We start from the raw sequence: 23417 nt of genomic DNA on the forward strand, positions 1-23417 counted from the left end.
CCGGAGCAGCTACTCCAGTGCGTCTTGGCCCACATCCACTACATGCCAGACCACTGGCAAGGCAACGCCCACAAGGCAGAGACCCGGGAGGAGTTGGCCCAGCTCTTCCAGTACAAGGCGGTGAGTAGGCGACCTTGGGGACCTCCCCTCCCACTGCTTGGGGCTTCCCTTGTCTCCCTCCGTCTTCCTCCGATCTCCTCGTCCTTCCGTGTTCCTCAGATCTTCTTCCATGATCCTCAGATTTTCTCTTCCTTCTATGTTCCTCAGATCTTCTTCCGTAATTTTCAGATCTTCTCCGTCCATGTTCCTCAGGTCTTCTTCCATGATCCTCTGATCTTCTCCTTCCATGATCCTCAGATCTTCTTCCATGATCTTCAGATCTTCTCCTTCAATGTTCCTCAGATCTTCTTCCATGATCCTCAGATCTTCTTCTCCTCCCATGATCCTCACGTCTTCTCCTCCTTCCATGATCCTCAGATCTTCTCCTCCTTCAATGTTCCTCAGATCTTCTTCCATGATCTTCAGATCTTCTCCTTCCATGTTCCACTTATCTTCTCCTCCTTCGATGATCCTCCCATTTTCTCCCCCTTCCATGTTCCTCAGATCTTCTTCCATGATCTTCAGATCTTCTCCTCTTTCCATGATCCTCAGATCTTCTTCCATGATCTTCAGATCTTCTCCTCTTTCCATGATCCTCAGATCTTCTTCCATGATCTTCAGATCTTCTTCCATGATCTTCAGATCTCCTCCTTCCATGATCCTCTGATCTTCTCCTCCTTCCGTGTTCCTCAGGTCTTCATCCTGGAGGAGCTACTCAGTCCCATCGTGACCCCGTTCCTCCTCATCTTCGCCCTGCGGGCCAAAGCCCTGGAGATCGTGGACTTCTTCCGGAACTTCTCGGTGGAGGTGGTGGGCGTCGGGGACATCTGCTCCTTTGCCCAGCTGGACATCCGTCACCATGGCAACCCCCAGGTGAGTGGACTAGATGACCCCCGAGGTCCCCTCCAAGACTGTTTTCTTCACGATCGGGTAACAGTCTCCAGTTTGAGTAAGGGGCTGGACTAGAGGTCCTCCAAGGTCCCATCCAGCTCTCTTTACTTCTCTTTCTCCTTCCTTCCTTCCTTTCTCTTCTCTCCATTCTTCTTCTCTTGCTTTCTCTTCCCTCCTTTCTCTTTCCATCCTCTCCTTCCCCTTTTCTCATCTTCTTTCTCTTCTCTCTGTTCTTTTCTCTTCTTTCTCTTTTCTGTTCTTTCTCCTCTTTTGTCTTCTCTCTCTTCTTCCTTGTCTCTTCTTTCTCTTCGCTCTTCTCTCCTCTCTCCTCTTCTTTTCTCGTCTCTTCCCCTCTTCTCTCTCCTCTTTCCTTTCTCTTCGCTTTTCCCTCCTCTTTCTTCCTTGCCTCTTTCTTTCTCTTCTCCTCTCCTCTTTCCTCTCTTCCCTCCTTCCTTCTCTCTCTTCTCTCTCTCTCCCCCTTCTTTCCCTCGTCTTTCTCCTCTCCCTTCTCCTTTCTCCCTCTCCTCGTCTCTTTCCCTTCTTTTCCCTCTTCCCTTCTTCCTCTCCTTTCCTCCTCTCTCTCGTCTCGTCTCTCTTCTCTCGTCCCCGTTTTTCCCTCGTCTTTCTCCTCTCCTCTCCCTTCTCCTTTCTTCCTCTTCTCGTCTCTTTCTCTCGTCTTTCTCCTCCCCACTCCCTCCTTTCTCCTTTCTAATCTTCTCGTCTCTTCCCTTCTTCCTCTCCTTCTCTCTCTCGTCTCGTCTCTCTCGTCTCGTGTTTCCGTCATCTTTCTCCTCTCCTCTCCCTTCTCCTTTCTCCCTCTCCTCGTCTCTTTCCCCTTCTCCCATGTCTCCTTTTCTTCCCCCTCCCCGCCCCGCCAGTGGCTGTCCCAAGGCCGGACGGAGGCCCCCGCCGACCGTCAGGCGGCCGACGGCAAGACGGAGCTCTCTCTGGTCCACTTCGCCCTGGCCAACCCGCGATGGCAGCCGCCGCCCGAGAGTTCCCTCTTCATCGGCCACCTGAAGGAAAAGGTCCAGCAAGAGGCCGCCCAGGCCCAGCGCCTCCTGGCCGAGGGGCCCCTGGCCACCTCCCTCCTCTCCGACGAGGGGCCCCCGGGGGCCGGGGTGAGTGGCCGGCCTGGCAGGATGGGGGGAGGGGAGGGATGACCTCAGGGTGGCCCACCCCCACACCCCCAACCCCGGCCTGGGCTGAGCCTTCATTCCTGAGACGCTTCGCCTCGGTCTGCTTCCATCTTCCTTCCTCTTCTCTGGTTGGGGCTTCTCTTTTCTTGGCTCTGGGGGCTCTTCTTCCTCTTCGTCGCTTCTCTCTCTTCTCTCCATTCTTTTCTTTCTTGTCTTCTTTCTCTTTTGTTTTTTTGGGGTCTTCTTGTCTCTTCTTTCTCTTTCCTCCTCTCTTCTTTCTTGTCTCTTCTCCTTTCTCTCCTTCCTTCCCCTCTTCTCCATTCTTTTCTCTCTTTCCTCCTCTTTTCTCTCTTTTCTCTTTCTCTTCTCTTCTTTCTTCCACTTCTCTCCATTCTCTTCTCTCTTCTTTCTCTTTTCTTTTTTGTCTCTCCTTGTCTCTTCTCTCTCTTTCCTCCTCTCTTCTTTCTTTTCTCTTTCTCTTCTCTTCCTTCCTGTCTCTTCTCCTTTCTCTCCTTCTTTCCCCTTCTCTCCATTCTTTTCTCTGTTTTCTTTTGTCTCTTCTTGTCTCTTCTCTCTCTTTCCTGTTCTCTTCTTTCTTTTCTTTTTCTCTTCTCTTCCTTCCTGTCTCTTCTTTCTCTCCTTCTTTCCCCTTCTCTCCATTCTTTTCTCTCTTTTCTTTTGTCTCTTCTTGTCTCTTCTCTCTCTTTCCTCCCCTCTTCTTTCTTGTCTCTTCTCCTTTCTCTCCTTCCTTCGCCTTCTCTCCATTCTTTTCTCTCTTCTTTCTCTTTTCTTTTGTTTCTTCTTGACTCTTCTCTCTCTTTCCTGTTCTCTTCTTTCTTTTCTTTTTCTCTTCTCTTCCTTCCTGTCTCTTCTCCTTTCTCTCCTTCCCCTCCTCGCCATTCTTTTCTCTCTTCTCTTCTTTCTCTTTTCTTTTGTCTCTTCTTGTCTCTTCTCTCTCCTCATCTCTTCTTTCTTTTCTCTTCTCCATTCTCTCATTCCTTCCCCTTCTCTTCATTCCTGTTCTCTTGTTTGTTTTCTTGGCTCTTCTTTCCCTTCCCTTTTCCTTCTTTCTGTTCTTTTTTTTTTCCCTTCTCTTCTTTCTTTTCCTCTTTCTCCTCTTTCCTTTTTCTTCTTCTTTCTGTTCTTTTTTTGTCCCTTCTCTTTTTTCTGTTCTTCTTTCTCCTCTTTCCCTTTTCTTCTTTCTGTTCTTTTTTTTGTCACTTCTTTTCTTTCCCTTCTTTTTTCTTCTTTCTGTTCTTTTTTGTCCTTTCTCTTCTTTCCCTTCTCTTTTCTTCTTTCTGTTCTTTTTTTGTCCCTTCTCCTCTTTCTCTTTCTCCTCTTTCCCTTCTCTTTTCTTCTTTCTGTTCTTTTTTGTCCCTTCTCTTCTTTCTTCTCTTCTTTCTCCTCTTTCCCCTTTTCTTCTTTCTGTTCTTTTTTGTCCCTTCTCTTCTTTCCCTTCTCTTTTCTTCTTTCTGTTCTTTTTTGTCCCTTCTCTTCTTTCCCTTTTCTTTTCTTCTTTCTGTTCTTTTTTGTCCCTTCTCTTCTTTTTCTTCTTCTTTCTCCTCTTTCCGTTCTCTTTTTTTTGTTCCTCCTCTTCTTTCTCTTCTTCTTCCTCTCTCTCTCTCTCTCTCGTCTTTCTCCTCTTTCCCTTCGCTCTCCCTTTCCCCTCTCGCAGGCGGAAGCCCTCCTGGCCAGCGTCCTGGCCCACCCGGTCCTCGCTGAGCGACGGCTGGCGGCTCCGCCCGGCAACGCGGCCAGCGCGACGGCCAGCCTTTTGGCCTCCCTCACGGCATCCCAGCACCGGAGCCGTCCCGGCACTACGTCCGACAGCCAGAGCCCCCTCTTGGAGCACAGGTGAAATTGGCATACGGGCTGGGGAATTCTGGGAGTTGGAGCCCATCCAATTTGCATACTGGCTGGGGAATTCTGGGAAATGGAGCCCATCCAATTTGCATACTGGCTGAGGAATTCTGGAACTTTGGAGCCGATCTAATTTACATGCCTGGCTGGGGAATTCTGGGAGTTTGGAGTCCATCCAATTTGCATACTGGCTGAGGAATTCTGGGAGTTTGGAGCCGATCTAATTTGCATGCCTGGCTGGGGAATTCTGGGAGTTTGGAGTCCATCCAATTTGCATACTGGCTAGGAAAATTCTGGGAGTTTGGAGCCCATCCAATTTGCATACTGGCTGAGGAATTCTGGGAGTTTGGAGCCCATCCAATTTGCATACTGGCTGAGGAATTCTGGGAAATGGAGCCCATCCAATTTGCATACTGGCTGAGGAATTCTGGGAGTTTGGAGCCATATAATTTGCATACTGGCTGAGGAATTCTGGGAGTTTCGAGGCCATCCAATTTGCATATTGGCTGAGGAATTCTGGGAAATGGAGCCCATCCAATTTGCATACTGGCTGAGGAATTCTGGGAGTTTGGAGTCCATCTAATTTGCATACTGGCTGAGGAATTCTGGGAGTTTGGAGTCCATATAATTTGCATTCCTGGCTGGGGAATTCTGGGAAATGGAGCCCATCTAATTTGCATACTGGCTGAGGAATTCTGGGAGTTGAAGTCCACCGTGTTTGCCTCGGTGACTGAGGAATTCTGGGAGTTGGAGCCCCTAATTCATTTGTATGCTTTACTAGGGAATTCTGGGAGTTGAAGTGCACCATGTTTGCAATCGCCCATTAGGGAATTCTGGGAGTTCAGAATCCATCAAATTTGCATGCCTGGCTGAGGAATTCTGGGAGTTGGAGCCCATAATTCATTTGCATGGAAGGCTGAGGAATTCTGGGAGTTGAAGTCCACCCTGTTTGCAATCGCCCACTAGGGAATTCTGTGAGTTGGAATCCATCCAATTTGCATACTGGCTGAGGAATTCTGGGAGTTTGGAGCCCATCCAATTTGCATACTGGCTGAGGAATTCTGGGAGTTTGGAGCCCATAAAATTTGCATATCTGGCTGAGGAATTCTGGGAGTTGAAGTCCACCCTGTTTGCAATCGCTCCCTAGGGAATTCTGGGAGTTGAAGTCTAACAAAGCTGCCATGGGTGACTGAGCGGATTCGGGGGTGGGGGGGTGGGGGTGGGAGGACTACGGGCGTGGCAGAGAGGGCCCCGCCCTTCCTCCCCCTGTGCCTTTTTTTGGGGGGGCGGAGCCCGACGCTGTTTTCTCCCCTCGTCCCAACAGCGCCGCCCTCCGTCCGGCTCCTCTCACCCGCTCGGTCCTCCTCTCCGAGTTGGCCTCGGCCGAGATGAGTCTACACGCCCTCTACATCCATGAGGTGAGTCAGGGTGTCGCGCGGGGGTCGCGTGGGCGCGTCGCCCAGAGGGGGACGCCGAGAGACCCGTCCGTCGCGCGCCCGTGTGCCCTCTTTAACCCCCCCCTTCCTCCACAGCTTCACCAGCAACAAGCCGCCGCCCGCCTCCCTCCGCCGTCTTCGGCCCCGGCAGGTCAGCGGCCGCTCGCGGCTCTCCGGGAAGACCGTCGCGCCGCGGGATTCCTCCCCACCCTCCGTTATAACTTTTGGCGCCCCCTCCCCAAGAGGTTGGACCTCTGGAGGTGCCTGCTTTCCCCCTCGATTGTTGCATCTCGTATCCCGGAATGGACGCGCCGCTATCCTCGTCCCGGGCGAAGAGTCCCGCGTCGGGCAACCGGAGACGGGTGCAAGTCACACGGCTCGTCGGCTCGCCTTCCAAACGGGGTGGGGGGTGGGCCGGGAATACTGTCCTTCCTTTTCCCCCTCCCCGTGCTTCTTCTCACCCCTCCCCAAGAGGTGCACCCTCCCCGTCAGGACAGGAAGCGCCATTTTCATCCAACTCTTCGCCGTATCCCAGGAGGGGCGCTACCCTCCTACCCGCCTTGAAACGGCCCGGCAAAGAGCATTTGGGGTGCGAGTCTCGCGGGGGCGGTTGTCTTTTTTTTTTGTCTCGGCGCAGCATCCCCTCGGCATCCCTCCGAATCGCGCTCACTGGACGTTTGGGAAGAGGAGTCGGACGAGACGACGATGCAGACGATGACGGCGGCGGCGGCGGAGAAGAGCTAGCGAGCAGCAGTCCTCGCTCCTTCCTTCTTCCTTCCTCCCGTGTAGGTGCATCTCGACACGGCTGGCGGCCGGGTGGGAGGCGCAGGGTCTCTCTCCGTCTCTCGTCCACCGCCCGCGTCCCGTTGGCTGCCCCGGGATGGCTGTCTCTCTCCCCCCCCCCGCCGCTTGGGGAGGGTTTGGGGGAAGCGGTCCAAGAAGCACAGAGCAGGGGTCCACGCTCCGCGGACCGATCCAGGTTAACGGGTCATGGGGAACCGCTTGGGAAACAGCCCGCGAGTCACTGGGAACTGGTCCGCAACTTGGGAACCAGTCCGCTCTTGGTTGGGAACGAGTCCATAAGTCGGGGACTGGTCCGTGGCCGCGTTGAGAAAGGGTCCGCGACTCAGGAACTGGTCTGTAGCTGAGAGAAACGGCCCATTACTCGGGGGACCGGTCCGCGGCTCGTTGGGAACCGGTCTACGACTCGGGAACCGGTCCGTAACACAGGAACCAGTCCACGACTCGGGAACTGGTCCAAAACTCGCTGGGAACCAGTCCACGACTCGGGAATCAGTCCCTGATGCAGGAACTGGTCCATGACTTATGAACTGGTCCGTGGCTCATTGGGAACTGGTCCACGACTCGGGAACTGGTCCATAGCTCAGGAACTAGTCCATGACTCGAGAACTGGTCCACAGTTTGGGAACTGGTCCACGACTCGCTGGGAACCAGTCCACGAACTGGGAACTAGTCCGCAGCTCAGGAACCGGTCCACGACTCGAAACCGGTCCGCGGCTCATTGGGAACCGGTCACAACTCGGGAACTGGTCCGTAACACAGGAACCAGTCCACGGCTCAGGAACTGGTCCACAGCTCGGGAATCAATCCATGACTCAGGAACTGGTCCAGGACTTGGGCACTGGCCCACGACTCGCTGGGAACCAGTACGCGACTCAGGAACTAGTCCTCAGCTCGGGAACTAGTCCATGACTCGGGAACTGGTCCGCGGCTCATTGGGAACCGGTCTACAACTTGGGAACTGGTCCGTAACACAGGAACCAGTCCATGACTCGGGAACTAGTCCGCAGCTCGGGAACCAATCCATGACTCAAGAACTGGTCCAGGACTGGGGCACTGGTCCACCACTCGCTGGGAACCAGTACGCGACTCGGGAACTGGTCCACAGCTTGGGAACTGACTTTTGGCTCGCTGGAACCAGTTGAGCGACTCGGGAACTGGTCCATAGCTCAGGAACTAGTCCACGACTCGGGAACTGGTCCACAGTTTGGGAACTGGTCCACGACTCACTGGGAACCAGTCCACGAACTGGGAACCAGTCCGCAGCTCGGGAACCGGTCCATGACTCGGGAAATGGTCCACGGCTCAGGAATTAGTCCATGACTCGAGAACCGCTCCACGGCTCAGGAACTGGTCTATGGCTCACTGGAACCAGTCGACAGCTCGGGAACTGGTCCATAGCTCAGGAACTAGTCCGCAGCTCGAGAACTAGTCCATGACTTGGGAACTGGCCGCGGCTCGTTGGGAACTGGTCCACGACACGCTGCAAACCAGTCGACGACTGAGGAACTGGTCCATGACTCACTGGGAACCAGTATGCGACTCAGGAACTAGTCCGCAGCTCGAGAACTAGTCCATGACTCGGGAACTGGTCCACGACTCGCTGGGAACCAGTCACGACTCGGGAACTAGTCCATGACTCACAGACTGGTCCACGACTCGCTGGGAACCAGTCCATGACTCGGGAACTAGTCCATGACTCACGGACTGGTCCAGGACTCACTGGGAACCAGTCCACGACTCGGGAACTAGTCCATGACTCACAGACTGGTCCACGACTCGCTGGGAACCAGTCCATGACTCGGGAACTAGTCCATGACTCACGGACTGGTCCAGGACTCGCTGGGAACCAGGCCACGACTCGGGAACTAGTCCGCAGCTCGAGAACTAGTCCATGACTCGGGAACTGGTCCACGACACACTGGGAACTGGTCCATGACTCAAGAACTGGTCCATGACTCACTGGGAACCAGTACACACTCGAACTCAGTCCAACTCGGGAACTGGTCCGTGGCTCATTGGGAACCAGTCCACGACTCGGGAACTAGTCCATGACTCACGGACTGGTCCAGGACTCGCTGGGAACCAGTCCACGACTCGGGAACTAGTCCACAGCTCAAGAACTAGTCCATGACTCGAGAACCGCTCCATGGTTCAGGAACTGGTCTATGGCTCACTGGAACCAATCAACAACTCGGAAACTGGTCCATAGCTCAGGAACTAGTCCACGACTCAGGAACTGGTCCACGGCTCAGAACTGGTCTACGGCTCACTGGAACCAGTTCGGGAACTGGTCCATAGCTCAGGAACAGTCACAAGTCGGGAACTGGTCACAGTTCGGGAACCAGTTCACGGTTCGGGAGCTGGTCTATGGCTTGCTGGAACCAGTTGACGACTTGGGAACTGGTCCGCGGTTCGTTGGGGAACCAGTCCACAGTTCGGGAACCAGTTCACGATTCGGGAACTGGTCTATGGCTCACTGGAACCAGTCGATACTCGGGCACTGGTCTGTGGCTCATTGGGAACCAGTCCGCGCCTGGTTCGGCTGAGCCCAGGAAGTGTGGGATTAGGTGGCGCGCAGGAACCCATCCCCGGTTCCCGCCGTGGCCGGTCCACGAAAAGATCGGTGACCCACAGTCACGGGGGAGAAGTCGGACGCTCCCGAGATCTCTCTCTGCCCCATCGACCAACTAACTCTTTCCTTTCATCACCTTGCAGGTCTCAGGAGGGTAGGCACTGCCTACCGACAGCTCGTCGGGACGGGGCCCCTCCTGCGGAAAACCCAGGGTATCCCCACTCCGGCAACGAGGCAGACGTGGACGACGGCCGGACCCCCCGCCCCTTCCTTCGCTGTGGACTTGCGTGTGACAAGCAGCCTCGTCGGCGAGGCTTCCGGGCCCCTCCTTGTAGGACCGGGCATGTATGCTTCTTGGGGTGGTGTTGAATGAGCTTTGGGGGCTGGTGTGGGCCCCGCATGGTGCTATTTGTATTTTGGGGGGGTTCTCTCTGGGGTCAAGAGAGACAGCGGCGGGAAGAAGTTATTCTCTCGCCCTCTGCTTTATTTTTTTGTCCTCCCCCTCCTCCATCTGGAGTTTGGCGAGGGGGGGAGGGGGTAATAAATGTTTACAGAAGTGACCAAAGATACCCGTGGCTTTCTATGGGAGTGGAAGGAAGTGGGGGTGGGGTGGCGGGGTGGCACAGAAATGCTGTATCGTTGTTCTTTGGCGGGGAGGGGGTCTCTCTCAATGTCAAAGTGCGGAGCGACGACGACGACGGGCTGCCGCTCTCGCCGCGGAGGGCCGCCGGGATTCCACCGATCGCCCTCGGGAGCGAAGCTTCGAAAGAAATCCCGATGATTTCTTAGGAGCAACGTGCGCGGCCTTTGCCGGTTTTGAACTAGGTCATTTCTCACCGCGCAGGGCGTCGGGAGTCCGCCCATCGTCCTCATGAAAGCGTGATCCGTGAGCGAAGCTTCGAAAGAATCCCGACGATTTCTTAGGAACATCATGGACGGCCTTAGCCAGTTCTGGACTAGGTCATTTCCAACATCCCGTGACGCTGTTTTCCTCTCTCTCCTGGTGTGTCGTAAATCAGATTCTCCAACGAAGCACGGTTGACTGTCAACAATCACGTTCTCCAACGTAAGGGGTACACAGAAAGGCCCTTATCTTTGTCCTTTGAGGAAAGGGGTCTCGATGCCAGAGCGACGAGGACGATGGGCTGCCACTCTCGCCGCGGAGGGCCGTCTGGATTCCGCCGATCGCCCTCGGGAGCGAAGCTTTGAAAGAAATCCCGACGATTTCTTAGGAGCAACGTGCGCGGTCTTAGCCAGTTTTGAACTAGGTCATTTCCAGCCCCAGGGTCTCTCTCGATGCCAGAGTGCGGATCGACGAGGACGATGGGCTGCCACTCGCACCGCGGAGGGAGTTCGGAGTCCTATCTTTGTCCTTTGGGGAGGGGTCTCGATACGACAGTGCGGAGCGACGAGGACAGTGGGCTGCCGCTCTCGCCGCGGAGGGCCGTCGGGAGTCCGCCCATCGTCCTCATAAAAGCGTGATCCGTGAGCGAAGCTTCGAAAGAATCCCGACAATTTCTTAGGAACAACGTGCGCGGCCTTAGCCAGTTTTGGAGTCGGTCATTTCCAACGTCCCATGACGCTGTTTTCCTCTCTCTCCTGGTGTGTCGTAAATCAGATTCTCCAACGACGCACAGTTGACTGTCAACCATCACATTCTCCAACGAAGGGTTTTCCCGGGCGGAAGATTTTGGTAGCTTAGTTACGACCTTTTGTAAGAGAGGAGTTGGAATGGACTTCAGCTTTTTGAGCTGCCTGGCTCCTTCGTATTTCCTCCCCGGTTTATGGCAACTCTTAAAACCGGCAGGGGAGTGCTTTACGAGTTGCCGGAGGGAAAGTTGTAGTTGGCTACGGTTCGGATGCTGGGATTGCGGAGGAAGAATCCGTTCCTCTTGAAGCAGCCGAGATCCTCTCTTACGACCGTAGCATTTCTCCCAGAAGCGAATCCGGGAGAAAGTAGGCTCGATTCCCTCAATTCCCTCACCCACCATTGCTCCTCCTCTTCCAGGTTGGCTCCCTGGCAGATTGAACGCGTCGTAAACCAGGGAACAGAGCCAGATAACGGGTAGAACTTAGTCGTCAGGTTACGAGCACAAGTCGAGCCCCCGAATTCCTCTCTCAAAGCGACACATTTGTGAGGGGCGTTCCAACAACTCTCCTGGATGCCGTTGCAAAGCGCATTGTTGCCTTGGTTGAGTTTGGCCGCGCAGGTCATTAAAAACGAATCTCGACTTCACCAGTTAGAGGGTGGGATAATGTGTCTCCGGGACACGGCAACTGCTGTCAATATGAACCAGTTGTCAAGCATCGGAATTTTTGATCCCGTGGCCCCCACGGGGACGCCGCGACGGTCGTAAGTGCGAAGGTTCTGCATCCCTTTTTGAGGGGAGGGGACTTTGGTCTTGTGGTACGTCGAGGACTACCTGTTACCCTAGGAGGAAACTCCCAACAGCCTGCTTGTTGCAAAAGCAGGTCACCCACGCGACCGAGCCGATTTTACTATAGGTTTGGGGGACGGTCGGTAAATGAATCTTTTGGGGAGGGGCGCGGTGGCCTAGAGGCAGACCTCTGGCCTCCCAATCAGGAGGCCGTGTGTTCAATCCTAAGTTAGAGGCCGATAGTTTTCTCTCTCTCTCTCTCTCTCTCTCTTGGTGCAATGAGAATCTATTTGCCGAACAAAACTCCAGACTGGTGACAGGATGAGCATCCGGCCATGAAATACTCAGCGAGCTCCATTCAGTTGCCCATGCTCCACCCCGCCAGGGATTAAGGGGTTGTTAAAAAGAGATGGTGATGATGATGTGGGTTTTTTTGAGGGGTACCAGGTGCAGATTTAGGGGGAGGGTAGGTTCCGACGTGGACATGGAGATTCTCCGGCCGACCCCGTCCCAAGAAGCGGCGCCCAAACGGCCACCCCACCCCTCCGAGGAGGAAGAACGACAGGGAAGTGTGGCCACGCAAGATCTTTAATTGGGGGACGGGGAGGGGGGGGGTCCTGAGAAGAACGGGGCGGAGATTAAGGCACTGAGGAGGGCGGGGGGGGCTCAGGGCTCCGTCACGAGGCAGCTTTTCCGCCCCTGCTTGGAGAAAGAGAGGCTCCGGATGCGCGACGCCACTTCTTGCGTGCGGAAGGTCAGGCCGAAGATGTCCTCGTGGTAGCGGTTTTGATCCTAGGAGGAGTTGGGGGGGGGGGGGGGAAAGGGGTTGAAGGACAGAGACACCAGTGGGCCCCCAAGAAAGCAGAGGGCCAGCCGCCTCCGACAAGAGGCAAGGCTGAGCCTCTGTGCCCCCCAACCCACACTCCCACCCGCCGTACCCGCAGTTCGCTGATGGTGTCCCCCGCCTCGACCAGCGACATCCTCCCTTCCTGCGCCAGGATCTGCTGGATGGTCTGCAGCACCCCGGTGGCCATGGTGACGTCGCCGCAGACATAGACGTGGCCCTTGCGCAGCCTCAGCACCTCGAAGACGTGGTCGGCCAGGTGGAGGCGGAGCAGGTCCTGGACGTAGGTCTGGAGGGAGCACAGAGAGAGAGACAGAGAGAGAGAGACAGAGAGAGAAAGTGCGGGGACTTGCTCCGGGATTGCCCACCGTCCCCGCCTGTGACCCTTGAGGTCACTTAGGAGCCCAAGTTCTTCCTGGGGGCTTGTCCAAGGGTTCGCGCTCTGAAGCGCCGGGAGAGATGGGGGAGGGCGGGTTCATACAACGGACGGGCCTACCTTGGGGACTTTGGTCATGGATTGCCCAGGCACGTAGAAAAGCCCCGCCTTGAGCGTCTGGACCTCTTGAGAATGTGGCCTCTTGGGAGGGCGCAGCAAGACGAGGTCTTTTCGGGGGGGGCCTGTCCATGGAGACTTAGGAAGGCTATTAAGAGTCGAGTCCGGGAGAAGATCAAAATTGGGGAGGGAGAGCATTGCCACACAGATGGGAGGTGTCTGCCTACAACTGTACTCGGAGTGCCTTAACGGCCTCTACAACCGAGGAAGTGAACAGTGGCCAGCAAGATTCCGGTGAGTAGTACTAGTGTAAAGCCCCCGCCTCCTGAGCCTCTCGGATCTCCTCGCAGTAGATGTGGTCGTGCCGCGAGTTACGGCAGCCGAAGACGAGGGTCATCTCGCCGGCGGGCGGGCCTGGAAGGACAACGGAGACTTCAGGAAGGCCATTCGACAGAGTCGAGCCCCCACCATCCCCCCGTTTTGCATGTTTTAATATAGGCTTTAATTTGGGGGGAGGGGCTTAATTTCATTTCACGCCTATAAAACATGCTGGGACTTCCTATTGGGGGAGACTATTGTTGGAGAAAAAGGGTATATATCTATATCTATGTCTATCAATCTTTCGATCTATCTATCTCCATCTCTCTATCATTTATCTACCTACCTATCATCTATCATTTCTATCTATCTATCTATCTATCTATCTATCTCTATCTCTACCTATCTATATCTATACATCTATATCTCTATGTATCTATATATCTATGCATCTATATCTGTCTATATATCTATCTATATATCTCTATCTATATATGTCCCTCCTCTCTCTCCCTCCATGTCTCTCTCTCCCTCTCTCCCTCCTCTGTCTGTCTGTCCATCTGTCTGTCTATCTATCTATCATTTATCTACCTACCTATCATCTATCATTTCTCTCTCTCTCTATCCCTATCATCTATCATTTCTATCGTCTATCTATCTATCTATCTATCTATCTATCTATCTATCTATCTATCTATATCTATCTCTACCTATCTATATCTATACATCTATATCTCTATGCATCTATATCTATCTATATATCTATATCTATCTATATATCTATCTATCTCTATCTATCTATATATCTCCCTCCTCTCTCTCTCTCTCCATGTCTCTCTCTCCCTCTCTCCCTCCTCTGCCTGCCTGCCTATCTATCTATCTTCTATCTATCTATCTATCTATCTATCTATCTATCTATCTATCTATCTATCTAATCTCTACATATCTCTACCTATTTATATCTATCGATATCTATCTATATCTATCTCTGTGTGTATCTAAATCTATGTAGGTCTATATATCTGTATATCTATCTATCTATCTATCTATCTAATCTCTCTCTATATCTCTATCTATCTATCTATCTATATCTATCTCTGTGTGTATCTAAATCTATGTAGGTCTATATATCTGTATATCTATCTATCTATCTATCTATCTATCTATCTATCTATCTATCTAATCTCTCTCTCTATCTCTATCTATCTATCTATATCTATCTCTGTGTGTATCTATATCTATGTGGGTCTGTATATCTGTATCTGTATCTCTCTCTCTCTCTATCTAAAGTGAAAGGCCTCTCACGCATCATCACAATATCTCCATAACTGTAAATCCTACAAACTTGAAATTTGGCAGGTATGTTGCTCTTGGCTTATAGGTTCTCACTAAGAAAGGATTTTTTTCCAAATGACCATCTATCCGATCATTAGTATTTCCTATATCATCATCATCGTTATTGTATTATTATTATTATTATTATTATTATTATTATTATTATTATTATTAGGCTCTGGTGCTCAGGAGTTCTCACTCCCGCTCGCCGCCTGAAAAGAAATCCGCTCCCAATGCAAAACACAAGCAGAGGAGTTTCAATTTCATAATTTCAGCCCCAAGCCACTTTTCGTCCAGAACAGTTGAGCTAAGCCACACCCAGGCTCCTTGCTGTCTCCTCCTTGCTCCCCCAGTCAATACGCTTTCAGTTTCCAAACAGCCTTCCACTCTCTCTCTCTCTCACACACACATACACACACTGACAAGATGCTAAGCCAACTGAAGACCGATGGTTGCCAGTAGACAGAGGCAAAAATCCCACTCCCCCCCCTCTTATTTTCCTCCCCCCAAAACTAAACCCGAGCACATCATTTCGTAAGCGAAGCCCGAGTATCCAGCGAGTATCTTTCGCAGACTCCTCCAATGGGCAAGTGAGCCAACAGCCCAGAAGCAAAAGCTTCGGGATCCCCCCCAAAAAACAGATCTTGGCTCAACTTGTACAATGGGCCCCTATCCCCCCAACCCCCCAAAAAATCAACAGCATGTTGGAGGGTTCGTAACCGCTTTGTAAAGCCTTAGTAAGGTTACCCCGGGAAAGACGGCATCCAGAGAGGTGGAGACTTTGGGGGGAAAGGCGCCACTCTTATAATAAGGAGGTCAGAAGGCCTGGAGACTTCAAATATAGACCGAGGTCCCTTCCGACTCTTGAATTCGGTTGCGGTCTCCCTGCTTGAGAAGCGGGTTGGACTAGATGACCTCCGGGGGGATTCCCTTCCAACTCTCTCTTCAGATTGATCAGCTCCCACCCACCCCCACAACCAATCCCCATCCCAGGGCCAGGGGTAGAAAACCCCCTTTCTGACTCACCTATCGTCTCCGACTCATATTGCCGTTGCTGCCAGAAACCCCGGAAAGGGGCGATGCCGGTGCCGGGTCCCACCAGGATGCAGGGAGCTGTGGGGTCCTCCGGCAGCTGGAAATTTGGGGTGCTGTGAGGAGGGCCAAGAAGAGGAAGCCAAAATGACTAATTTAGAAGGGAGCCTTTCTAACCCATTGGCGTCCCGTGAGGACCGCTCTACAAATTGGCGTCCCATGAGGAGCGCTCTACAAATTGGCATCCCGTGAGGAGCGCTCTACAAGTTGGCGTCCCATGAGGAGCGCTCTACACATTGGCGTCCCGTGAGGAGCGCTCTACAAATTGGCGTCCCGTGAGGAGCGCTCTACAAATTGGCGTCCCATGAGGAGCGCTCTACAAATTGGCGTCCCGTGAGGAGCAACCCCTCCCCTGTCGACGTGGCGCCCAAACAGTTGTTGGTCTCCCAAGAACAGCCCCCATTTTTTTTTTGTCCTTCCCAGCTGCAACCTTGTCTTCCGCGGCATAGTCCTGGTGACGGACCGCCTTCGGGTTTGCAGGGGAGTCTCCGTCTACCCTACTACCTCCCCCTCCCCCACCAAAAAAATTGTTGTAAGGAGAGGCTTGGTTTGATCTCTGCAGCTCGGAAGGGACTACAGAGCACTCAATGCCTCTCCCGGGCCGCCCATCCCAGGCTGAGCTCGTGATACGGTGGGAAAACAAAGCAGCTCCCAGTTGGCGGGAAGAGAGATGGGATGGGGGAGTGTCAAAGGCCATCTCTCCTCCCCCTCCGCCACCGCAGTGACCTTCCCCCCCCCCTACAAGCAACACCGACCAACCTGTGTTGAAGTGAGAGAAAGAAAAAAACCACATCGAAGGACTCCGATGCCTATCAGGAGCTTCCTTACCTTCGGACGAAAGCGGGCACCATCTCGCCTGGAGAGAGCTGGGACAGCCAGGTGGAGCAGACTCCGTAGTGCACCGGGCCTTTCCCATCTAGGGGACAAAATCGAGACCCTGTCGTGAGCTCCACGGAATTGCCTTCTTTCCCCACCGCCAGTTCTCGCCCAGTCCACTCGCCGCCGGACAATGGGACAATTTGATTTAATTTCTGAAAAAGAAATTAAAACAATTCGTTGAATTTGTATTCTTCGCGTTTCATCCGGTTCCTGTTGCATCCTTTGATGATTGTATTCCATCGTTGTTGTTGTTTTATATTAGCGTAGTTGCAACTTGCCTCACAGAGAGTTGTTCCGTAGCGATTTGTCCTGAGGGGAATTGGCTGCGCCGAGTTGTCCTGAGGTGAATTGGCTGCAACGAATCGTCCTGAGGGGAATTGGTAGTCGTGACTTGCCTCACAGCAAGTTGTTCTGTAGCAAGTTGTTCCATAGCGAGTTGTCCTGAGGGGAATTAGCTGCACCGAATTATCCTGAGGGGAATTGGCTGCAATGAATTGTCCTGAGGGGAATTGGCTGCAACGAATTGTCCTGAGGGGAATTGGTAGTCGTGACTTGCCCCACAGCAAGTTGTTCCGTAGCGAGTTGTCCTGAGGTGAATTGGCTGCAACGAATTGTCCTGAGGGGAATTGGTAGTCGTGACTTGCCTCACAGCAAGTTGTTCCGTAGCAAGTTGTTCCGTAGCGAGTTGTCCTGAGGGGAATTAGCTGCACCTGAGGAATTGGCTGCCTGATTGTCCTGGGGAATTGGCTGCAACAAATTGTCCTGAGGGAATTGGTAGTCGTGACTTGCCCCATAGCAAGTTGTTCCGTAGCGAGTTGTCCTGAGGGGAATTGGCTGCTGCAAGTTGTCCTGAAGGGAATTGGCTGCAGCGGGTTATCCTGAGGTGAATTGGCAGCAACGAATTGTCCTGAGGGGAACTGGTTGTTGCCACTTGCCCCACAGCAAGTTGTTTCGTAGCGAGTCATCCTGAGGCGAATTGGCTGCGGTGAGTTGTCCTGAGGTGAATTGGCTGCAACAAATTGTCCTGAGGGGAATTGGTAGTCGCGACTTGCCCCACAGCGAGTTGTTCCGTAGCGAGTTGTCCTGAGGCGAATTGCCTGCGCCGAGTTGTCCTGAGGGGAATTGGTAGTCCTGAGTTGTCGGACAGCAAGTTGCCCCGAGGCAAATTGGCTGCCCCGAGTTCTCCCACAGTGAGTTGTCCTGAGGCGAATGGTCCATGGCGAGTTGTCCCACGGGAGTTGTCCCGAGGCGAATGGGCCACAGTGTTGTAGTCCCGCAATGAGTTGTCCCTTAGCGAGTTGTCCTGAAGCAAGTTGACTGCGGTGGTGAGTTATCCCATAGTAAATTGTGCTGAGGTAAATTGGCTGAGTTTTCCTGAGGTGAATCGGCCACCCCAAGTTGTCCCCTAGCGAGTTGCCCTGAGGCAAATTAGCCGAGGTGAGTTGTCCCACTCCAAGTTGTCCCGCAGGGAATTGTCCACAGCGAGTGGCCTGCGGCTAAATGGCCGCCGTGAGAGTTAGCCGTGGAGAATTGGCCACGGCGAATTGATCATAGCCCCGCGTGGGGCATGGCAACGCCGGCTCTCCTCCTGTCAAGCCGCACCACCCCCCCGGCCCCAATGCCCTCCTCTTCCACTCACCCTGACTGCGGTAGTTGAGCACGGCTACGGTGAGGTGCAGCTCCCCTGGGTAAGCGTCGGGCGCGGAGCTGACGGAATACTGGCGGGCCTGCAGCAGTGGCAGCTCAGTGAGCAGCAGCGAGGTGGGCAGCACCACCGAGGGGAACTCTTCCAGCAGCTCCACGACCGTCGGGCAACGGAACCACTTCCACTCCTCGTAGAGAAGCGAGTCCTGCGGGCACAAGGATCGGCGGTCGGGACAGCCGACCGAGTCGAAAAACGGGGGAAGCGGAAGCGGGGCGGAGCTGAACTGGCGAAAGGGACCTAGGGTGGTTTTCAGACTTACGATGGTCCCAGTGTCCTAATCTAAATTAGGACGCTTGGCGGCGGGCTCCTATTCCGCAAAGGAAGGTCCGCGCACTCATAGTTTATGACGGTCGGGGGGTAAAAGGGGGGGGGTAAGGTAATCCCCTTGGGTGACCTTCGGACGAGGAAAGGGCATTAGAGAATAATGGAAGGGACCTCGGAGGTCAACTAGTCCAACCCTCCCCCACTCGAGCAGAAGAGCCTTACAGAGTCATAGAATGTTGGAAGGGACCTTAGAGGTCATCTAGTCCACCCCCCCTGCTCAATCACGTCTCTGTGATTCGGCTAGGGGCTCCCACTCGTGCAGGGGGGTTGGACTAGATGACCCACGAAGTCCCTTCCGACTCTGTAATTCTGCAAGGGCCTCTTGCTTAAGCGGGGGGGGCGTCAGACAAGATGACCTCCGAGGTCCCTTCCGACTCTCATTCACTGATCCTCTGTAAGGGTGTCCTGCTTCAGGAAGGGGGTTGGACGAGATGACCTCCAAGTTCCCTCCCGATCTCTACGAGTCCACAAGGGGTTCTCCTGCTCGGGGTCAGACCGGATGACCTCTGTGTGTGTGGGAGGGTGCCTGTCCCTTTCCGCTCCTGTGCTTCTCCATTCCTACCTGGCTGAGCCGTTGCAGCTTCTCTCGCTCGGCACGGTCTTCGGCCAGGGTGGCCAACACTTGGAGCAGCTGAGGGCTGGGCGCCGTGGTGATGTCCAGGAAGTAGGTGAGCGCCTGGCGGAGGGTGCAAGCAGGCAGGCGCTGGCTGGGCACCCACATCCGTTTCACGCCTACTAAGATGGATAGATGGATGGGTGGAGGGATGGATTAATATATATATATATATAGAGAGAGAGAGAGATAGGCTGATAGATTGATATATAGATAGAGATAGATAGATGATGTTAGATGATAGATCGATGGATGGATGGATGGATGGATGATAGATAGATAGATAGATAGATAGATAGATAGACAGACAGATGATATTTAGGTGGATGGATGGATGGATGGATGGATAGATAGATAGGGAGAAATGAAAGTAAGATTAGATAGATAGATAGATAGATAGATAGATAGATAGATAGATAGATAGATAGATAATGTTAGATGATATTAGATGATAGATCGATGGATGGATGGAGAGAGAGAGAGAGATGATAGGCAGGCAGGAAGGTAAGCAGAGATAGATAGATACGTACATAGATAAGACAGAGATAGACAGACGGACAGACAGACAGACAGACGGAGAGAGAACGAGAGGAAAGTCGAGGGAAGCGGGACAGGAATCCCCCAACCGGGGCTCCAGGCTCCTCCCGGCGGTTTGTGACCTACGATACTGTTTGGGTGGGTGATTTATCCGGACAGTACATCCGTTCCATTGGGTCTGAATTTGGACCCTTGGCAACAGAAGACTTGGGCTTACGACGCTCACGGGGGTACCCTCTGGCGACGGGACGTTCTTGGCAAGGAAGAACGGGGGACGCGATTCAGAACCATCGCGGGGGGAAGGTTTGTCCTCGACTGTTCGTTTTAGCGACCGTTTGAGCAACCGTTCGAAGACATCCATGGAGGGGAAAAAACGGGGGACAGAGCTTGTTTTTCCACACTTAGCGACCGTTGCGGGGTTCCCCCTGTGTCCAAAGGCAGACGCTTCATGCGACGGACTCGTATTTACAGTCGCAGTATCCCCGGGGTAGGGGGTGGGGATGAAGGTGGCTGTCATGGGATTCCCCGTTGGTAACTGTCCGATAGGGCAGAGTCCACACGGGAGGCCCTTAGAGGCCGGGCCGACTTGACAATTCAGCAGGGATTCCCTCAACGACGGCAGCGGGAATGGTCGTAAGACAGGACGAAATGGAGAAGTGAGAATGGTCATAAGAAAGGACAAAATGGAGAAGGGTTGATCTCGCTTAGCAACTGAATTTTTGGACTCCGTCGGGGTGGTAAGTTTAAGACTATCTGTAATTCTAGGCTCAATCGTGGTCGCCATTTTCCTCTCGATCGGCATAAGTTGAGGATCCCGGCGGGCTCCTTCCCGCCTCTCTCCCCCGCCCTAACCAGCCTCGCGCCCCATTTTTTGTGCTGTCCCGCCCATCGTTCTGCCCAGGCGTGCAAAGTAGGGCAAGAGGCCCCGCCCCCCCACCCCGCCCCCCAGGGAGCCCGCTATCTTACCCTCGGTGCCGGCCTCCAGGGTCTCCACCGCGACGGGCTCCTCAGCCAGCGGCGGGTCCTGGACCAGCTGCATCAAGGCCTCCACCAGCGCCGCCCGGTTGGCAGGAAAGATGCTGACGTGGTCGCCAGGTTGGTACTGCAGCTCGGGCTGGCCGTCCGTCTGCAACCGCACCAACAGGGTAGACCGGCTGGTCGGGGAGGGAGGGCAAAGGCGTCAAAGGGAGAGGAGCGGCCGGGTTCCGATGGACGCCCCCCACCCCACCCCAATTCAGCGACAACGGCCACCTGGCTTCTAACGCACGTACAGGCAGGTGAAGGCCAGCCGGACGGCGCCTGCCAGAAGCCGAAAAGGACAATGGGCGATGGCTTGGCTGGCTGGCGTGACGGGAGAGAGAGACGGCTCTGGGTGCCGTTTCTGGAGTGTGCGCGCGCCATATTGGCTCCCCCTCTGCCCTGGTTAATTCGTGAGCCGTGAGCCAAGTTTCATTATTCATGAGGAGCAGCAGGTCGGCATGTTCCCATGCGCCATTGGCTCTGCCCCCACGTAGTTGAGGGTTCACCTAAGACCCTGTTTCGGCGTCCTCCTCACAGGGCATGTCATTAAATCAGATACTCCGAGGGAGGCGCGTCATAAATCTCATTCTCCAACTTGGAGGTGCGTCATAGATCACATTCTCCAATGGAAGTATGTCATAAATCACATTCTCCACCTTGAGGTGCGTCATAAATCTCATTCTCCACCTTGGAGGTGCGCTACAAATCACCTTCTCCAATGGGAGTATGTCATAAATCACATTTTCCAACTTGGAGGTGCATCATAAATCACATTCTCCAATGAAGGTATGTCATAAATCACATTCTCCAATGATGGTATGTCATAAATCACATTCTCCAACTTGGAGGGGCGTCATAAATCACATTCTGGAAATGGAAGTATGTCATAAATCACATTCTCCAATGGAAGTATGTCATAAATCACATTCTCCAATGAAGGTATGTCATAAATCTCATCCTCCAACTTGGAGGTGCGTCATAAATCACATTCTCCAATGAAGGTGTGTCATAAATCACATTCTCCAACTTGGAGATGCATCATAAATCTCATCCTCCAACTTGAGGTGCGTCATAAATCACATTCTCCAACTTGAAGGTGAATCATAAATCACATTCTCCAACTTGGAGATGCATCATAAATCACATTCTCCAATGGAAGTATGTCATAAATCACATTCTCCAACTTGGAGGTGCGTCATAAATCACATTCTCCAACTTGGAGATGCGCTCATAAATCACATTCTCCAATGGAAGTATGTCATAAATCACATTCTCCAACTTGGAGGTGCATCATAAATCACATTCTCCAATGGAAGTATGTCATAAATCACATTCTCCACCTTGGAGGTGTGTCATAAATCACATTCTCCAATGGAAGTATGTCATAAATCACATTCTCCAATGGAAGTATGTCATAAATCACATTCTCCAACTTGGAGGTGCGTCATAAATCACATTCTCCAATGGAAGTATGTCATAAATCACATTCTCCAATGGAAGTATGTCATAAATCACATTCTCCAACTTGGAGGTGTGTCATAAATCACATTCTCCAATGGAAGTATGTCATAAATCACATTCTCCAATGGAAGTATGTCGCATAAATCAGGGCTGGAGTATGTCATAAATCAGGCGCGCTCCCTGAAGGAGACTGCAGTGGGATTCTTTCTCCTGAATGCCAGAGGGTGGACTACATGGCCTCAGGGCCCCCTCACTCGAGGCCTGTAGGTGAAATCCGGCAACCCTCAACGATTCCAAAGTTTGCTGATAGACTGGTTATTTTTCCCGTACAGAATAAAGGACTCTTTTTCACATTGATCCAGGATCTCCCGAGGACCAATTCAGACGTTTCGGCCGGCGACTCGGATTACGTCGCTCGCAAGGGGTCCCGGGTTCAACCTTCGGAGGAGCCAGGTTTTGCCTCGGCAACCGCGCGACTCATTGAAACCCATTGCAGGAATTTCCTTAACGACGGAGGGTGGGGGGAAAAAACTCATCGAAGAAATGTCTCTCGCTCAGTGGCCTTCGAGGGCGGGGCACCGTTGCAGTCGTTACGTCGTATGTTGAGTCGAGCTCAGCCGTCAGGAGAGGAAACCAGGAGAGGAGAGGGGAGGGAGGGGTGGGGGAAGGGATTTGGACTTCCGAAGGGGACCCCTTCCCACCCCATCCCGAGGACGCTCACCCGGAATCGGCGCTCTGCAGGTTCTTGACGGAAAGGACGTAGCACGGAAACACCTTGCGTTTGTGCGTTTTCGTCAGATCTGGGGAGGGCGGGGGCGGCACAGGGAGGGAGAAAGAGACGGTTTAGCCGTGTTTGTCGGTGTGTGGGGTGTGTGTGTGTGTGATGCGTCTCCCAAAGAAGGCGAGGGGGGCATCTCCAAAAAGAGGGGGGCGCCCATGTCTGGACAGAAAACTCCTCCGGCGTTCGGATCGGAGGAGGAGGAGACGTGAGCGATCCTCCCGTATTCTGTCGGTTCTTTCGGGGGAGAAGGGCGGAGGGGACAGTTTCGGCAGGCGCCGTTGGCTCCCCTCGCACCGGCGTTCCCGCACCGCGCCGCCAGTTTGCAACCCAAGGTCGGGTTGTGGTGGGAAACGGCCGTATGATTCGGAACGAACTGGGGTCGAATCCCACCCGCTTGAGATCGTCATACACCGAGAGACACGCTTAGTGGCCAATTTATTTGTGTGGGGGAGGAGGAGAGGGAGGGAGCTGGTCTGCACACACACACACACACAACGCGCACCCATACCCACACAGAGCCTTCTCGACCTGCCAGGAGGTCCAAGGTAGCGCTCGGCTGCGCCAGGACCCGGTGCCGGTTCCGCTTCCAGCTGCAGCGGTTGGAGAAAACTTCGGTGGGGACGGAGTCGGACTCGACGCAGAAGGTGTCGCAGGCAGCCTTGCGGGGAAGAATGGGGAGGAGGTCAGGAGGGGCCCGCCCGCGGAGGGACTCCCCACCCACCCACCCAGGGGTGGTCTTCTCCCGGGCGGGACGCAGGTCGTCTTTGACTTCGGACGGGCGTGGTTTGGGAACGTTTCGGAGTGGCAACGGAGGGAAAGAAAACGGACGCCGGGGC

At 53.5% G+C, this 23417-nt stretch overlaps 3 protein-coding genes across 3 annotated transcripts in view; 1 reads left to right on the forward strand and 2 right to left on the reverse strand.

Annotated features, from left to right (window-relative positions):
• Window positions 1–6: 6 nt before the first annotated feature.
• Window positions 7–9366, forward strand: LOC113455115 (autophagy-related protein 9A-like). The gene is made up of 8 exons (XM_087919270.1): window positions 7–120; window positions 793–972; window positions 1869–2111; window positions 3805–3983; window positions 5314–5407; window positions 5522–5576; window positions 6063–6214; window positions 8945–9366. The coding sequence occupies exons 1-7, from the start codon at window positions 43–45 to the stop codon at window positions 6167–6169; spliced, it is 936 nt and encodes a 311-aa protein (XP_087775396.1). The 5' UTR covers window positions 7–42; the 3' UTR covers window positions 6170–6214; window positions 8945–9366.
• Window positions 9367–11749: 2383 nt separating this feature from the next.
• Window positions 11750–12312, reverse strand: LOC148123590 (nitric oxide synthase 3-like). Its single transcript, XM_087919267.1, has 2 exons — window positions 12118–12312; window positions 11750–11971 (listed from the first exon to the last, which is right to left on the reverse strand). The coding sequence occupies exons 1-2, from the start codon at window positions 12211–12213 to the stop codon at window positions 11846–11848; spliced, it is 222 nt and encodes a 73-aa protein (XP_087775393.1). The 5' UTR covers window positions 12214–12312; the 3' UTR covers window positions 11750–11845.
• Window positions 12313–12778: 466 nt separating this feature from the next.
• The window catches only part of LOC113453620 (nitric oxide synthase 3-like), an 11461-nt gene continuing 822 nt past the window's right edge, over window positions 12779–23417 (reverse strand). The window contains exons 3-10 of the mRNA XM_087919268.1: window positions 23110–23239; window positions 22522–22600; window positions 20286–20473; window positions 18732–18901; window positions 17780–17990; window positions 16090–16177; window positions 15196–15317; window positions 12779–12930 (exon numbers count right to left, since the gene is read on the reverse strand). Coding sequence (XP_087775394.1) covers window positions 12821–12930; window positions 15196–15317; window positions 16090–16177; window positions 17780–17990; window positions 18732–18901; window positions 20286–20473; window positions 22522–22600; window positions 23110–23239 — 1098 coding nt within the window. The 3' untranslated portion in view covers window positions 12779–12820. The remainder of the gene's footprint in view (window positions 12931–15195; window positions 15318–16089; window positions 16178–17779; window positions 17991–18731; window positions 18902–20285; window positions 20474–22521; window positions 22601–23109; window positions 23240–23417) is intronic.

The sequence above is a fragment of the Pseudonaja textilis genome, unplaced genomic scaffold, assembly GCF_049901715.1.
Source record: "Pseudonaja textilis isolate UNSWEBS1 unplaced genomic scaffold, rPseTex1.2 PTEXSCF99, whole genome shotgun sequence".
NCBI lineage: Eukaryota > Metazoa > Chordata > Lepidosauria > Squamata > Elapidae > Pseudonaja > Pseudonaja textilis.

Coding starts and splice junctions, on each gene's coding strand:
- LOC148123590 (XM_087919267.1), bottom strand. CDS start 12,213: ATGGCCACCGGGGTGCTGCAGACCATCCAGCAGATCCTGGCGCAGGAA. Junction 11,972..12,117: donor ACACCATCAGCGAACTGCGG/GTACGGCGGGTG, acceptor AACTCCTCCTAG/GATCAAAACCGCTACCACGA.
- LOC113455115 (XM_087919270.1), top strand. CDS start 43: ATGCCAGACCACTGGCAAGGCAACGCCCACAAGGCAGAGACCCGGGAG. Junction 973..1,868: donor GTCACCATGGCAACCCCCAG/GTGAGTGGACTA, acceptor CCGCCCCGCCAG/TGGCTGTCCCAAGGCCGGAC. Junction 5,577..6,062: donor GCCGTCTTCGGCCCCGGCAG/GTCAGCGGCCGC, acceptor GTCTCGGCGCAG/CATCCCCTCGGCATCCCTCC.